Genomic DNA, 16,533 nt, shown 5'->3' on the forward strand with positions numbered 1-16,533 from the left:
CTTAGTGAAACTATCAACTGTTATTTGCAAGGTTCACATTTTGGTGTAAAATATCGACTTTTTTGAAATTACACATTGCCTTTAATCGGCTTGGAAAACTCAAGAAAACTGCGACATATGCTGATTATTTATTTATTTAAAGCTTCTAACAAAAGTTTTCGAACAAAGTAGTAGTTAGTTTTACGAAGACTATTATACAAGGGCTTTATAAAGAGAATGGTTTTATTACAATTTTATATAATTGTAAGATCAAATAAAAAAAGTAAATCAACCTATACGGTCAAACAGATTGAATAACATTAAACTACTAATTAATTAGTTTATGCAGTGATGTTGGACAACGTTATTCTACGAAGTTGGGTGTTTTCATTGTCACCCTGAATAGTGTGCGTTCCTTTTCTGGAGACTAGGCTGAAGTTAGATTAATAATTCATCATCATTTAAATTAACGGTAGTTTCGCATATTTTAGGGTTGATGTGAAAATTATGAAGATATTTCGAACAATCAACTCTCAATTTTTTCATTTGTAATATAGTAAATTTATTTTCTTATTATAAAATATGAATCTGACGTTGTACACGATTGACTGATTAGGGTTGTAGAGAGGTTTAGGTATGTTCTACAGTGTACCATTACAGATTCATGCAAATTAACTTCGTGAAGGGGGGGGGGGGGGCAATCTACCCTTATTGGTAAATCTCGTAAAAGGAAGTAATACAGTAATAGTCAATCACGTGTTTTAAACAATGTTTAAGTAAACTTTGTAAAGCGGTATAAATTTACTCTAAAAATAAAAAAGAAGAAATATCTTCATAATTTTCACCTTTGAATCCTGAAATATGCGAGCGTACCATAAATTTAAATGTTGAAAATGACTGGAGGCTACTTACTATACAATTTTTAAAATTCAGCTGGTTTAAAAAAAACTTAAAAAACCTCCCTCAAGTAAACAACTAAGCAAAATTAATTTAAATAACCGTCTTATTGTTGCAGGAGGTTCACCTCTCTCGATCCTTTATTTACGATACTTAGAATGAACAATAGCGACAGCCGTTCTGATCGTCTGTTTGACTTATTGCATGTTATATACCGACTAGAAAAAACTGCAATTAACGCTTTATTGTTACTATTCCACCAGTGATTAGCGAAAAAAAAACTGTTTGTGTAGTGTTTTCTGATTTGGTGCTAGTAGTGAATTTCCGCCACTTATGTGTCGCCTCAGGGACATCACAGCCAGTAAGGACGTCCGTTGGATATTAGCCAGGACAGTATTGGAAGGGCCGAGGCCATCATGAACGGGAATTTTTACAAGAATCCCCTATTGAAGGCGAACAAATCCAGGTAATGTAACCCCATTTTAGAGATAGAAGATAACCCGGTTATCCGTGGGTTGTATTAATTTGATATACACATAAATAAACAGATAAAAATGGTTTAGTGCGATATAGAATTAAAGAAAACAACAGCGCGCTGTTGTTGCGGCTGTGCGGTTTTAGTTTTAATTACGACAAAATGTGAAAGTTGTTAGCCGAAGCACAACAACATTGCTCGGTACCATAGAATTATTCATCTATCCCTGTAAAATATGCACGTCTGTTTCTTTTGGCTACTTTTACCGTTCTTCAGGTTTGTCGCTTCTTATTTTTTCGAGAATCTCAATGAGATTTTTAAGACTGCACAACTTACCATTCACCAAGAAGATACATTTCTCGGTTTTTAATTACTTTACAACCCCAAGTCAATTTTATATACAAAATGTATTGATAAAGAAAACTTTAAAGTTGTCTGAACACGACATTTTTTTGCATACTTAACTACAAATTTGACCTTTATTAATCGGTATACAGCCTAACAATATGTATCGACCTTGCCCGCATTATGTTTCGTTGCCACCAATAAAATTATTTCTGTTTTGTTTCCAGTGGTACGTCACACGTAAATACCCCATCGTTTTGTATGACAAAGTAACAATTTCAATGAAATATCTTTTTAACTTTAAACGTTTACTTTGGCCTTGTTTCCGCCCAGAAATACACAACAATATCGTGCACTACCACAGTTCAACATGTAGATCCTGGCGCCTTCGCCATAACATTACAATATTAAATTTAATAACCCAAGCCTCTGTATGGTTGTTTACTTACTGATATTATTATACAGCTAGTTTAAAAAACTTGAATTATTGAGGCTGGGCTAAAAAATAATTTTTGAACATTTTGTACATTTCCTATATCTTAGCATGAGTTAGACAGAGAAGGATAGCTGATCTCGATCTTACCGGGTGAAGTCAGTGCAGTGATCGTCGTATTTAATTGGGTAATTTGACAACTGTGGAAGAACCGCTTGGATGCGTTTCTACCGGTATCGAGTGTTCGGACAGTTTTTTTTTTCGTTTATTATGCTCAAAGATGGCGTTTTAATTAGCGTTTGAAGATGGCGAGAAAAGAAATCGAGTTATTAATAATCAATTTGCGTGCCGTTTAATTGTTTATCAGTTTTAACTGAATCGAGAACGAATGTAAAGTATGTATACAGGTTGTCGCAAATTAGTGAGACAAAAAATTAGTTTTATTTAATAGATGTGAAATACTTTTGACACGGATCTAGAAAGTTTCAAATGTAAATTTGACGTTTTCATCTTCTTCAGTACGATTTAATTACGGGGTCAAAAATAACACCAACTTCATAGAAAAAGACATAACACAGGGTGTCAAATCAATTTTTTTTAAAACGATGACATTCTTTTATTTTAAAAATGTTTAGTTTAGAAAATACTGGGTGTTGATGATTTCAAGAATTTTTTCTTTTTTGTCACATTATATTCGTTTTTACTTTTTATTAAAAACCTCATAACCAAAGAAAAAATCACATCTTAAAATCTGTAGTTTAAAAGTATAGTTTATGCTACAACTTCCTGGTATTTCCTTAAAAAGAGTATTTTTTAGATATAGTTTAGCAAATTAGATTTATTTTTGGAAGCAGAAGTCGTGCTGAAAAAATGCGGTTACTAAAAATGGACACACTGTATAGTAGCTTAAAACAGGAATAACACATTATACGGCTTTATCAATCGACACACATTAAGGATTTTGATAGTATCGGAAAGTGTTATGTTATTATTCTTCATCTGTTAAGAACAGGTTTAGAACACTTGCAGATGCTTTTGAAAATTTTAGAAATTTTTTGGAAAACCTTTTGGCAATTTGAATAAATTTGCTTGAATGTTTTGGTAATTTTCAAAAATTTCTGGAATGTTTAGAACAATTGTAGAAATGTTTGACAATATTAAAAATTGCTAGAATGCTTTTGATAACTTTCAAAAATTTCTGGAAACTTTAGAACACTTGTAGAGGTTTTTGGCAATTTTAAATAATTGCTAGAATACTTTTGGCGATTTTTAAGTTTATGACCACCGGAGCGAGCAGAAAGGAACGTCACAATGACGTAATTTGGTTGAACTATAATTTGACCAACTGTCATTGTGACATATTCGCTCCATGGAGCGTAAAAACGAATGCAGACTATATTGCAAACTGCCATTATTTTTTGACGTAAGTACTATACGTTATGAAAGTTTCGTCACTTAGTTTTAAGTACACCCTGTATTTGTCTTCTCCCAAACTGCCCAATATTTTAATTAAAAACAAAAACAACTCTTGTAAACCGTTAATAAAACAGATATTAATTTTGTAAAACATCAATGATTAAATTACAATATAACAGACAAAGTGCACTTCAAAATAAATTAAAAGTCATCACAATCAAAGGGTAACAAACCTACTCACTGGAATAGAATAGATCAATTGGCAACTAAGCACTATACGAACTCGATAAGTGTCGCCCTCTCTGAACAGTGTCTCATACCACAGCGGGAGGCCGATTGTTGAACCATTCGAACATGAGCGTTTAGCAAGAGTTTGGTAACAGCCTTATTAAAATTGTTAGGTTGTTTAAACTGTTCGTTTAGATACGATATTTGGGTTTAATTGACGATTAGCAATGCGTAAAGGTGAGCTGCGATTTAAAAATAGTAAAATTATCGTATAGCCATCGTGTTTCAGTTCGCGAATCGTTGCCCTGGTTCGGTCCACTTCGCGAAAGGGGAAGACGGTTGCCTAGTGAAATCTTTAATGTATGCAATGTGAGCAGCCGTGTGCGCCGTGTTGCTTTCGTCCGATTACATTTCGATAAAAATATGTCATCGGGAATCTGTTTACGGTCGTTTCCACCACTTTACTAGTGCTCCAGTAGTTACGTATCCCTACGGGAAACGTCCAACCCCCCCGTTAATTATGGTTGGTCGTTATTTATAGACAAAAGCCTGTCGTGTGTCCGAGTGCATTCCGATGGAGTATGATTTCGCGGAAAGCTGAAGAATTAAATGAAGAAATCACCTTGGTAAGATAACGATGAACGACTAAAGAGTGATTTTATTTGTGTGGATAATCGGTAACAAACCGTAAGTACGTGTTGCCTAGGGCTAGTAGTGGTATATTTGTTTTGTAGGATCTAAGTAGGCTAGCTGTTGTCAGATCGTCGTCAAATATTCCGCTTCGGCAACAACCTAATTTCCATTTCCGTATTCGTAAACAGTTTAGTTCCTGTCAAATTAACACTTTTGATAAAACGACCGTTCGCTTTTAACAGTTTAAACTCTCTCTTTCGTGGCTTCAATTACGTTTCACATAACCTTGCCATCAACAATTTGACTCAGCAATAACTTATAAATATAAATCAATCTTTTAGCAAAAGAAAAACAATAGAATCACTCCTGCTTACTCTGATTGAACAGTTGTCAAATGCTTCAAAATGGTTTCCGTTTTTCTGACATTTGGTTGTCAACAAGTTGTTTTCCTTAACCTCACTTTTTATCAGGGTTCTTGCTGAGATTCTGGTAACTCAAAACTAAATGCTAAAGAAAACTTTTTTTTTGCCCTGTTAACTGGTATGTATGTGTACTTTCTATTTTAATTAGTTTATAAATTTTCTAAATTAGTGCCTAATTTAATTGGGAGGTTAGATAGAAAGAATGTCTGGTAATTAAATTGAAAATTGTTATTTACTTAACAGGGGGGGGGGGGGGTCAATCTTTATTGCTCATACCTATTCAGTATTTATTAATTGTTAATTCTTCATTTAAAAGTGGTTAAATACAGATTCTATCTTGTACAAATTAAGAAAATGACATTGGAAAGATTTTTGAGTCTTGAATGTTCATATTGTCAAAGTGAAATAAACAAACAAAGCTAAGTTCCAGTTTTATAGCATTTATCTGTGAAGTTGTATTTGTAGTTTGTGATTAATCAAGATAAAGCAGCTGACTAATCACAAACTACCCACTGTGTTGAAGGTGTTGAATTTACACAAATATTGGACATGTAGACTTAGCATTAGTCTTAAAAATATCCCATAATAAAGGTTTTGAAAAAAAGTGGTACAGCCAAAGCTTCACTTGATTTTTTGGTGAAGTTAAAGTCTTCTAACCCAGCTTTTACACAAATTAATTTCTTGGATTATCTCAAAGGTGAAATTATGTAGAGCCTTATTACCGACTTATTACAAAAGGAAACAATCACTTAAATACTATCTTATCCTGTGCGGTGTTATCTTAGTGTTGACGACTACTTAGGTATCTAAAAAAACTGTGATAACTATGAACAACAATTTAAATTTGAAATGTCTTTCTCTTATTTGCTGGCTTAACTATTTGTAACTAAAAAATTTACATAAACGTGTGGAGAAAAACTGACTAGATACTTAACAGAACAAACTATGAATGTATATGAAAAAAAAAATAATAAAATATGGTCTATTATAATAATACAATATATCTTTTATAAATTATGATGAATTGTCACAATATGCTTCTTATGAACCAGAGCTTCTCTAATGTGCTCTTTTGTATTTATGTCTGCTGTTGCTTCCATCCTAAGAGACTTTTTAGGTTTCTTTGCCAAATCTGGTTCATAAATCCTCCTGATTTGTTCTGATAAGGTTTTGAGAAGACTTTTTGGTTAAGGTGTTTGTTAGCTCCATTATTGATGAACCAGCTAGTGTAGACTCAGAGAGCTGCTACATCATCATTTTGTTCCTAGAAATCATCCAGTTTTTCCACAAAATGTCTAGGAATGCTTAGTAAAGCTGTCCATCTTTCCTGTAAAGCTTCTACAGGAAAGCACTGACAATGTGCTTCAGTGATACATCTAATTTATGTATGTTTTAGTGTTGTAATATCCCTACTGTGTTCCGTAATTTTGTGGGGTCCAGAATGGTCTTGACTACTCTGGTAGTAGTAGTTTATTGTTTAAATAACAACTGTTGCGTTGTTTCTTATTTATTGGTAAACAATTTACAAAAATCAATTTTGTTTAGTGTCTGTGGATTAAATCAATCAAAGTAAGACAGAGCAGATGGTGATAACATGTGCAAAATACACATATAGCTGCCCTAATAAAATATTGTTTGTTTAGGCAAAGTATAAAGTGTCAAAAATATTCCTAGTGCTAAAATAGTGTTGTGTCTATATGTTGGAGGGCGTGACCTGTGTATGACATTCTTTCAAAAGGTATACTTTCAGTTTAACCTTGACATGAATAAAGATAATTATAAAATATACATTTTCATGTAAACAGATTGTCTCGTAAAGATTTGCTAGAAATATATACTTAAGAATTACCCAGATTTGTTTTATTGCATCAATACAGATCAGTGCAGAATCTAAAAGTGAATATTTTTTATACAAACAGTTTACAAGAAGATATCTTTAGGATTATGGAAAAGGTGAGAAGTGCCTGCAAAAGAACAAAAAAACCACAAAGTATGATTAAGTGGTAAGTTGCGGTCCGTAGGAAAAGATTTCTCCTTTATCGTCTTTCCAACAGATTCCGCTTTTGCGGGAACGTCTTTTTTCCTTGAGATTTACTTGACCAAACAAGATAAGGCGCTTGCAAGCCCACTCAAAGCAATATGAGAAAAGAGTAGCTGAATTCAAGCAAGCTTGCTTACGTTGAACAAGACAGGGAGGTAAGGGTTTTTAATTTCTGAAATGTTAGTCCGTGGGCCGTGAGAAATCCCCCGCACCAAAGTGGAAAAGTAAAATAGGGTAGCAAGCTTAAGGCGACGACCCTTAAAAGGGGACTATTTTGGTCTCTTCTAACCGTCTGGTTGCTAAATTTTTAAAAGCCATATTTCGGAGGGGGTTTAATTTTTCGTTAAACGGTTAACCTCGTTAACTAAAAATAGTCTAACAAAAATAGAAAAGTCATCGAAAATGTAGTCATGGAGAAGTTGAATGTTCAAAGGACATGGATTTGAATACCAAAGTGCTCTTGTTCTCTCTGTGTGCAAAAGGAACTGGAGAATACTATTCGTTGCAATCATTACGAAATACGAAAAGGGGCAGCTTTGCGTATAATACTGGTTAATAATGTAACCGATTGCTTGAGTCATGCCGAAATAGGATCGTGATTTGTACGGATGTTATAATAGTAGGTAGTACATGAGTAATGTGTAGGTATTTAATAACGAAAACAAACAATTTCGGTTCGATGAAAGAGTAATTATACGTTACAAACGATTGAACAGCAATAATCGAAATGGTACAGGGACCTTTAAGATTGTGAAGGTTTGAAATTAGTCCAGAAGGTATTTTTTGACAGATTTATCTTTGATTTGTAATGATTGGAACTTTTTGTAATTCGGCAATTTTAGTGTTATTTATTTAGAGGTTATATCTATCTGAATGCTTGGAGATAATGCGTCAAATTTCTTCTCTCTCTTTTACTGTTTCCGAAATTCACATGTAGTTATTTATTCTTGATTCTGACTGTTAAATTTTCTATGGAATACCATTGGTAATTTTTCTATGTAAAAAAAAAATATTTTTTTATGTAGGCAAGTGACAACTGGAACCCGAATATCTGTTTCCCTGAAAAAGGTATACTTAGTTAGCAACCCTAAAATCACCGGTTTTAGAATACCTAATTTTAGCAAGAAACTCCAAGAGGCGTGTTATTTGAAAAAATGCATTTTTAAAAAATTACTTTGACCCCCTGCATTTCTGTTTCTGTTGATATTTCGTCTGAGGTAAGTTGTGCTAAATCGTATTGGTTTGACCCTATAAATACACCGATAAATTATTTACCATTACTTATGGGACACCCAGTATTTTCAAAATCACCCTGTAGCTCAGAAACAAGGATAGATCAATAACGCCCTGTAGATAGAAGAAGGACAAATATGTTTTATCAAAAACATTTAGGGACAACTCGTGTAAGGTGTAAGCATTACGTTAACTTTAATGCACTTTTTTGTATATTGTATTAGGTAACAAAAATGGTTTTACCAAAACTTTGCTTAAAACCCAACGTCATATTCTAAAAGTAGTTTAAGGATAATTAAGTATACAGAGTATAGGATTTTCCAAAGGGATTTTCCAAAGGGATTTTCCCCGCTATTTTCCCAGTCCAAGCATATTCCTGTAGTAACTAGGTTTGGCAACATGGCGTGGCTATGAAAACTGTGACGTATCGCCGGTTCACTACGTCACACGATGCTGCCTAACAACTAATGTGTAGTAGGAAATTCGCATCGGTTTTACGTCAGAAAGTCTACGAGCGTATTCGATTTGGGAGATGAATGTCATTTTAACAGATTAAAGCCCGATAATTAATAGGGGGTTCTTTGTTGTTTGTTGTCTTTGTTCCCCGCTAAACGATTACGACAGTTTTGAAGGCGATTAGGCGGTCGCAACATTATTGACCTTTAACTTTTCCAACGTTAATTATCAATTATTGTATTAATTTTATTGAAATATCTAATTTTTGTACTATTTCAGTGCCAATCGAACAGGAGTCGTTTGCACTAGTGTTAAACCAGCAAGGTCAACATCACAACAGTAAAAAGAGCATAATATAATAATGGCAATTGTTACTAAAAATAAGTGCCAAATATGTTTATTTACGCAAATGGGGCTAATCAAGTAAAGATAAAGGAACAATTTTGTTCAGCGATTCCGCAAAAAAACAATTACGCGCGATTACTTCATTGAATTCACTCCATTCTGGGGAATTAAGCGATGGAGGTGCGGCAATATCGCCGATTGAGAGATGCTACGTTGCCATTTATGGTAAAAACAATAATTATAGAGTCCGACTTAACAACGTTTTATACTGTGTAAATATGCCTGGTAATTATCTAAAAGAAAATTTGTCAATTTTATTGCTCTCTCAAAACCTAACAATGTGGTCAATTAAATTTTCTAAGGATTGTACAACTTGATGTGACATCAAAGGTCTGTTCGCAGAGGCAATCCCTGACTGGTTTCCAACTCAGAAACAGTAAATATCAAGTTTTATTGGTTGGAAAAAAAAAGTTAGTAAAACCACACTTTTTTGGTACACCATATACGAAAAAGTCCCAGGTGACTTAGAGAATTCCAGTTGCCCGGAACTGAGCGAAAAAAAAATGTACCTATGGACATATGTCTTCAAAGTTCTAATTTTCAAAGTATCAACTATCATTCACTGAATCACATTCTAGTGTCGTTGCAGGTGCCAAATTGCCATATTCACATTGTTTTTTAGTTTCAGTGTGTCACCGATTTATAATAAACCCATACAAAATAGATCAAAGTTGAAGTTCTGTGTAATCAAACTGAAAAACAATTCCAACAACTTTTTAACGTCTAATTGGAAGTTTCTAGTCAAACTTCTAGAATTATTGTTTAAATTGAATAACTCAAAATGTTGTCTTAATAGTTAAAATTCACATGTCATTATTTATAACATTATGCAAGTAAAATTTTCCTTCCAAAAGGAATAGCTTGGCAACATTGGTTTAGTACCTGAAAAACCTTTCAATTCAGCACGCTTCCTTCTTTATTACCCTTAACACAATTCACCCTGTAGTCTGACCTTAAGGGCCATTCAACTGAAATCACATTGAGGATGTCTATAACTTCTTATAACGGAAGTCGTATTTTTAAACTGAATTACCCAAGTTTTATCCTATATTTGGATACTAGGGTAAGTTGTGAGAGTCGTCTTTGTCAAATCAACTTAATTTTGTTGAAAAGTAGTGAATAAAGTTGCTTGTAAAGGAATGTAGCATATTATGTAAAATAATACAAGTAAAATACCGATGTCTCTTACTATATCTGAAAGCTGAAGAACTGAAACGTTGTAGAAGAAAACTTCTTTACCATTATTAACTTAACAAAATTTGGATCGTATGTGATCCCATCGATAAAAAGTGTTGTCCCAGGTTCCTTGGGTCTTAAATAGTGGGAAACCGCCACGAGAGCTTTCGAAAAATTAGCAAAAGCTCAGGAAAATCGGAATACCGCATTGATTAAAATTGAATTTTGGGGGACTGCTAGGCTACTGCAGGTATATTTTTCAATCGAATAGTGCAAATAATTACTAAAAGATTAGTTCTAACTACAATGACTGTTAGTCGAGATATTTTACTAGACCAATTTAGCGGGATTTATCCTGAGAGTTGTTGTGGGACTTATCCTCAATTAGTGTACATATTGTGGAAAATAATCCTGATTATTGAGAGTTTCAATTGATGTTCCAGGGCATTATGCTTTAGCGATTCGACAGTTTCCGCAATATTCCCAGTTTTGATTCTACTATTTTTTTTTAAATCATAGTCATGTTTTGCGTTCACTATAAGGAAGTTAACGGTTAGCAATTTGAACAAGTGATTTTGCACTTTTATACGTTCCTAGTGTTGATAAAGAAATAATCGATTTAATGATCAGGCGGTTCTTTAGTAGAATTTTAAACTATAAAATCCTTTAATAAGATAAATTGATCTACAACTGAATCTTCTTGTTTTATTTAAAATTTTATGGAGGGGCCAAAGCAATCACCGCGAATATTTAACCGGGAAAATAAGAGTTTTTAGTTCAGTTATACTCTCTATTTTTTCGTAGTTTGATAATGTTGCTTTTGTCGATTTTTTAAAATATTATTTGAAAAAGAAAGCATGTGTTACTGATGTTTCGAGAAAGTTATGCAACAATATGTAATCAATCTAACTAGTTGATTCCTTGGAATTTCGTGTAATGTAGCATCTAAACAAGTTTGGTCTTGGCGTCGTGTAGTGAGTGAATGCGCGTAATCTAATAATTTTGCATTAATAGAGAAGTCCGCTTTTATCATCTAATCGCAGATAAACAAAAAAAAATTACATTAAAAATCGCTGTATAAATTTTAAATAGAACCTATTAACTGGGAAAATTTTCCGGTTCGATATGGCAACCCTGCCGCACCGAGATCTTATTTTGGATAGTCGAGGTCGACGTCGACTGTCGGCACGATTCTTAGTGCGGATAGTCATGGTGCATGCCATAGCTTGTCGCAAAATGGCTATAAAAGCCACATAATGGCATCGTAAAAAAGCCGAAAATTAAAGGAATAACGTGCGAAGTAGTTAAGGGTGCGTTTACAACGTTAATAGCGGCGCGACATCGGCCGGGCGGCAAATTCAAATCACTGCGCCGTTACTTAATAGACGGCTATCGCGACAAAAGTGTGACGAAATTTGTTTTTTTGTGTGTGTGTGCGCTATTTTTGAGTGCAAAAGAGTGTGCGGATTACTGATCAAGGTCGGCAAAAAAAAAAATTAGCGCTGTTCTAGTGTCGCTTAAATGTGCTTAAACGAATAGTAGTGGATTTTGCGATAATGAAGGTCGCGGTTGTGATTCAAAGTGATTATCGGTTGCTCGATTAGAGCGGAAAATCCCTCTTAACCGGACCTGTATTGCCCATATACCATAAGGATAGTAGCGATTTATCGTTGTCTCAGCTAAAATGGACACCTGGCGGTAACTGGACTTCTATTGTCACCTATAGTTCTCATCTGCAACAGGTAATGCCCAACAAAAGAAATTCTATTCAAACCCCTGCCACTTTTGTGTTTTATTCCCGGTCAAACCTGATAAATTCTGCTCTGTTAAAGACATTTTCTGGTCTCTTTTTGAGGATCGGATATTGTTTACTTTAATTTAACTGGAGAGTTGGCTAGTAAACAAATTACACACAGTTACTGCGCGTTTATTTTGAACCAGTTTTAACTAAGGTTAATCAGGATTCTTATTAAGGCATTTAGGACACGGAACTAGTTAATTAAAGAACAGGCCATCACCCTTAAAATATCACTGAATTATTTAAAAAGCTGATTTTTGACCTAGATATTTTTTTATTGGGGGCTATTTAACCCTAGTAAATTCTTCTTTGGTAGAAGCATTTTTGGGTATCTTTTTGCAGATAAGTTATGGTTTACTTTAATTTAATTGGATAGTTGGCTAGTATACAAATTACACACAAGAAGTTACTACTCTATTAGTAACTAACATAACTAACATATTAACAACCATAACAAACATAACTAACAACCGTTGATAAAAACCATCACCCTTATAATATCTGTTACTGCATTATTCAAAAAACTGATTTTTGATCTAGAAATTAAAAGCTGGGTAAAACGAACAAATTTTTTTATTTATTATTTAGTGTATGTATTAAAAATCGAAATCTGTTCTGTATAATCGAATTAATCATATTACCTATATGAAATCCTTGATAATATCGAAATTAAACGATGACATCCAAAAACTGATATTCTAAGTTAAAAACTAATCTAATAATTAAATTAGTTTCATATATCAATATTTTCCAATTTGCATTCTACTCTGAATTCTAGTATATCTGTTTCCATTTTTCTTCTCAATTCAGCACCACATGCAATATTTTTCTAGGTTTATGTCATTCATATTGTTAGTTCAAAGTTTCTCTCGAGATTCTTCTTATTTATGGAAATGTTTGTGTATCTGTCAAATCGTTTACGACTACTTTCCTTATATACTGTTTAGTTTTCGCGGCGTAGATTTAGTTTTTATTTTTCCACATCCAGTCTCTTACACAAAAGAAATTTTATTGTATTTAACTCTTGGTGTCTTTTATTTTAATCAAATGTGTATACCTATAGTGTTTTATAACTACGAGTAAACAGCTGCAAATGTGATAATTTTAAATGCTTCTCAGCTCTAATATTACAGATGTATATTTACGGGCTGTTTCAACATTGTTGATTAGTGTATCTCTAATATGCTAAATATCTCAAATTGCTTTAGTCAGAAGTCATTTGACTTTTGGACAACAAAGGGTTATACATTTTTCCTGACAGTAAAAAACTGCCTTATTGACGTCTTGATTACCTAAAACTGCGTTTGGCTGAGTTTCTAGAACAATCTCCAAAATTCATTCTTGCAAATTTTTTCTAGTTTTTTTTCGAAACCAGGTACACCAATTTAGCAGTTATGACAAGAGTTATGAGTTTATCATGAAATTCACCAAAACTTTCTCTATTTGACCAATCTTGTATGTGCTATATTTAATAATTTTCAAGTAAATTTGCAATTTAAATTCATCGGTCATTTGAATCAGATTTGTCCTCAAATTGAATCAAAAACTGTTCTTAGCATCTTAAATAAGCTCGTAAATAAGTAGGATTTTGTTGTACTCTGTTTAGCGAAAACATAGATAATCCGTCGGATAATCCTTAATTTTGACAACTTCTTTAAACGGGTTTGAATAAGTTTTAAATTTGGACACTACTAGAAGCTCGATTAGAACTAATTTACATAAACTACTGATTGATAGTATACTGAAGCGGTCTCATTTATCGCAGATTTGTATTGTTTTTAATTAAAAATGGCTGGTAATAAACTTGAAACTTGTTCAAGTATTTGAAATATTTAAGTACTTGTCTTAACCAATCAGATGCTCAAACTGTATTCACTTATGCATGTCATGAGTGTTAAGTACTTGACTTATGTTGCCAATTACCAACGCTTCTACAGGCAAGGTCTGGAAAGTGGATTTTAATGGCGGCGTTAGCGGTTTTTTTTGTATAAACAAACACAAGATTACCTTGTTTAGTAATAGGGAGTTTGTTTGGTATTGTTGGATACTTCCTATATATATATATATATATATAAACAATCTTTATTTTCCAAGAAAAAACGGCTATCGACCATTACGGTCTTTCTGCCTAGGATACTTCCTATTAAATAGTAAATGTGAAAGAAATTTAAACAATTTAACATTCTTTAAATCTAACAACAAAACATTTTTATTAAACACAAGATACTAATAAGATTTTAAAAGAAAGAAAGATTCTATCAACCTTGAAATCTTATTTATTTTTGTTGCTAGACAAGGGAGGTCAATGCATTCAGTGTTTTAGTATTTTCTACAGTCTGTAAACATTAAACAAATTAAATTATAAACAACGTTTTAAGGTGCCGTTGGTATACAACCTGTATTATAAGGTATTGTAGAATTTGCTGAAGGATACGAAATTATTGATTGTGCCTAAAAATTACAGCTCTAGCTCTCTCTCCAGCTCGTGTTAGAAAACCCAGGTACAGGTGGACATGTTCTCCAACAAGTGTCCATTGCTATCTCATAAACCAACACCCGGCAACGCCCTAAAGTGAGTCATTATATCTGCCTTCATTCCTTAGAGCAAGAGGAAGTCTGTTTGTAGCTTAAAAAACAATTTCTCTTATCTTAAAACCTAGAAACTGTTTACTTTAAAATATTCAACCTAAACTACTTAATATCTTAATAATAGGAAAAGATTTTAGCAAACCCAAGTAAGGCGTTGTTAACGTTGATAATAATGGACTGTATTTATTTCTTTGATTTACACTTTATTTCAACTGAAATATACGGAGCAAAGGGGAGGCTCGTGTCCACCTTATAAGACTTGTAGATGCTCTCTCGGTCCGCGGTGTTGCCACTTCTCTCGCACCTCAACATTCCGCCCGCCTTGGAAGTACTCCGGTACTTTCGAAACTATTTAACTAACAACTAATATATAAATTTACGCTTTAAGTCCAATGCTACAAGAAACTTGAACAACTTGCTTATAACTAACTTAATCTAATATTATGTACTACTGTTTCCTTAAAACTTACATTATTGTCATTTAAATAAACCTAACAGTAGCGAAAAAACAAGCCAACAGGCCTTTTACATATCCTTAATATCTTAATTATGATCGGTCTTCTGAGTCCAATCATCATTTGGCAAAACACAAAGCTTGTTTACACCTCTCGTTACGTTGTTATTTCTTACGCGCACTTTCACAACACGTACCACACCGTCCGCTCCAGGCATTAGTTCGGTTACTCGTCCTAGCGGCCAGTTGCAGGGTGGTGCATGATCCTCTTTCAAAATCACTAGCGATCCAATTTGGAGCAAATCTGAAAACTTCTGTTTCCACTTGACTCTGGTCTGTAGTTCACATAAATATTCTTTATGCCACCTAGACCAATAGTGTTGACCCATTACTTGGAGATTCTGCCAGTGTTTTAAACGGTTTTCTGGCACTTGAGTTAAATCTCTTTCTGGAAGAGCTGTTAAGGATTTGCCAATCAGGAAATGCGCAGGAGTTAAAGCTGAACAATCTTCAGGGTCAGACGTCATCGGACATAATGGACGCGAATTTAATATACCCTCGATTTGTGTCAAAATGGTCGCAAGTTCCTCGAACGTTAAAGTCTTATTACCAATTACACGTTTAATATGCGATTTTGAACTTTTAATACCGGCTTCCCAAATGCCTCCGAAGCTAGGCGATTTTGCTGGGATGAAATGCCATTGAATTAGTTCGTTTGAGAGTTGATTGGCAATAATTTCAGACTTTTGTTTTAAAAATTCATAAACAGCTTTAATTTCATTATTCGCGCCTACATAGTTGGTCCCGTTATCGGAATAAATATTTACTGGTCTACCTCGGCGACTAATAAATCGTCTAAATGCAGCCATGAAAGCCTCAGTGGTTAGTTCAGTGACGAGCTCTATATGAACTGCCTTGACGGACATACAGACAAATAAGCACATACAAGCCTTTGTAATCTTTGCTCCCCGAGTTTTTCTATCCTTGATATAGAAAGGACCTCCGTAATCAGTACCAACATTTGCAAACGGTGGTGAACTGTTTACTCGACAGGCAGGTAAATCCCCCATCAAATACTCTAACGGTTTTGGGTTCGCCTTAAAGCACACCACGCAATTGCGAACAATATTTTTGCAAACACCTCGTCCCGATATCGGCCAAAAACGCTCTCTGATTGAGCAAAGAAGCGTCTGGACACCGCAATGTAATAGTCGTTCATGTTCTTGCGTTATTATTAATTTAGTTAACCGATGTTTACTAGGGAGAATTATCGGGTGTTTTTTGTCAAACGATTGACTCGCGTTCCTTAATCTTCCTCCTACCCGAATTAAGCCATCATCAATGAATGGATATAAGGTTAACAATTTACTTTTTTTATTAATGGGTTTATTTCGAGAAAGAAGGTCGTATTCGAGTGAAAAACATTGTTTTTGAACGGCAATAATTAAACATTTTAAAGCTTTGTCAATTTCTAAAGGTAAAAGTGCTCCTAATTGTCTCTGATTTTCTTTAATATTTTTAGTAAACCTTAAAACGTACGCAAGGATTCTTAC

At 33.9% G+C, this 16,533-nt stretch overlaps 1 protein-coding gene across 5 annotated transcripts in view; it reads left to right on the plus strand.

Moving 5' to 3' along the window:
- lilli (AF4/FMR2 family member lilliputian) overlaps window positions 1-16,533 on the plus strand; it is a 63,953-nt gene that overhangs the window by 2,371 nt on the left and 45,049 nt on the right. Inside the window, exon 2 of one of the 5 annotated variants that reach the window (XM_081981853.1) lies at window positions 995-1,342. In XM_081981853.1, coding sequence (XP_081837979.1) covers window positions 1,293-1,342 — 50 coding nt within the window. In that variant the 5' untranslated portion in view covers window positions 995-1,292. Of the gene's footprint in view, window positions 1-994; window positions 1,343-3,971; window positions 4,465-11,302; window positions 11,882-16,533 lie in introns of those variants that run through there. The other 4 variants (XM_081981854.1, XM_081981857.1, XM_081981856.1 and 1 more) reach the window with 4 other exon arrangements.

This window comes from Ips typographus, linkage group LG6 (assembly GCF_016097725.1).
Source record: "Ips typographus isolate SLU linkage group LG6, UJ_Ityp_2.0, whole genome shotgun sequence".
NCBI lineage: Eukaryota > Metazoa > Arthropoda > Insecta > Coleoptera > Curculionidae > Ips > Ips typographus.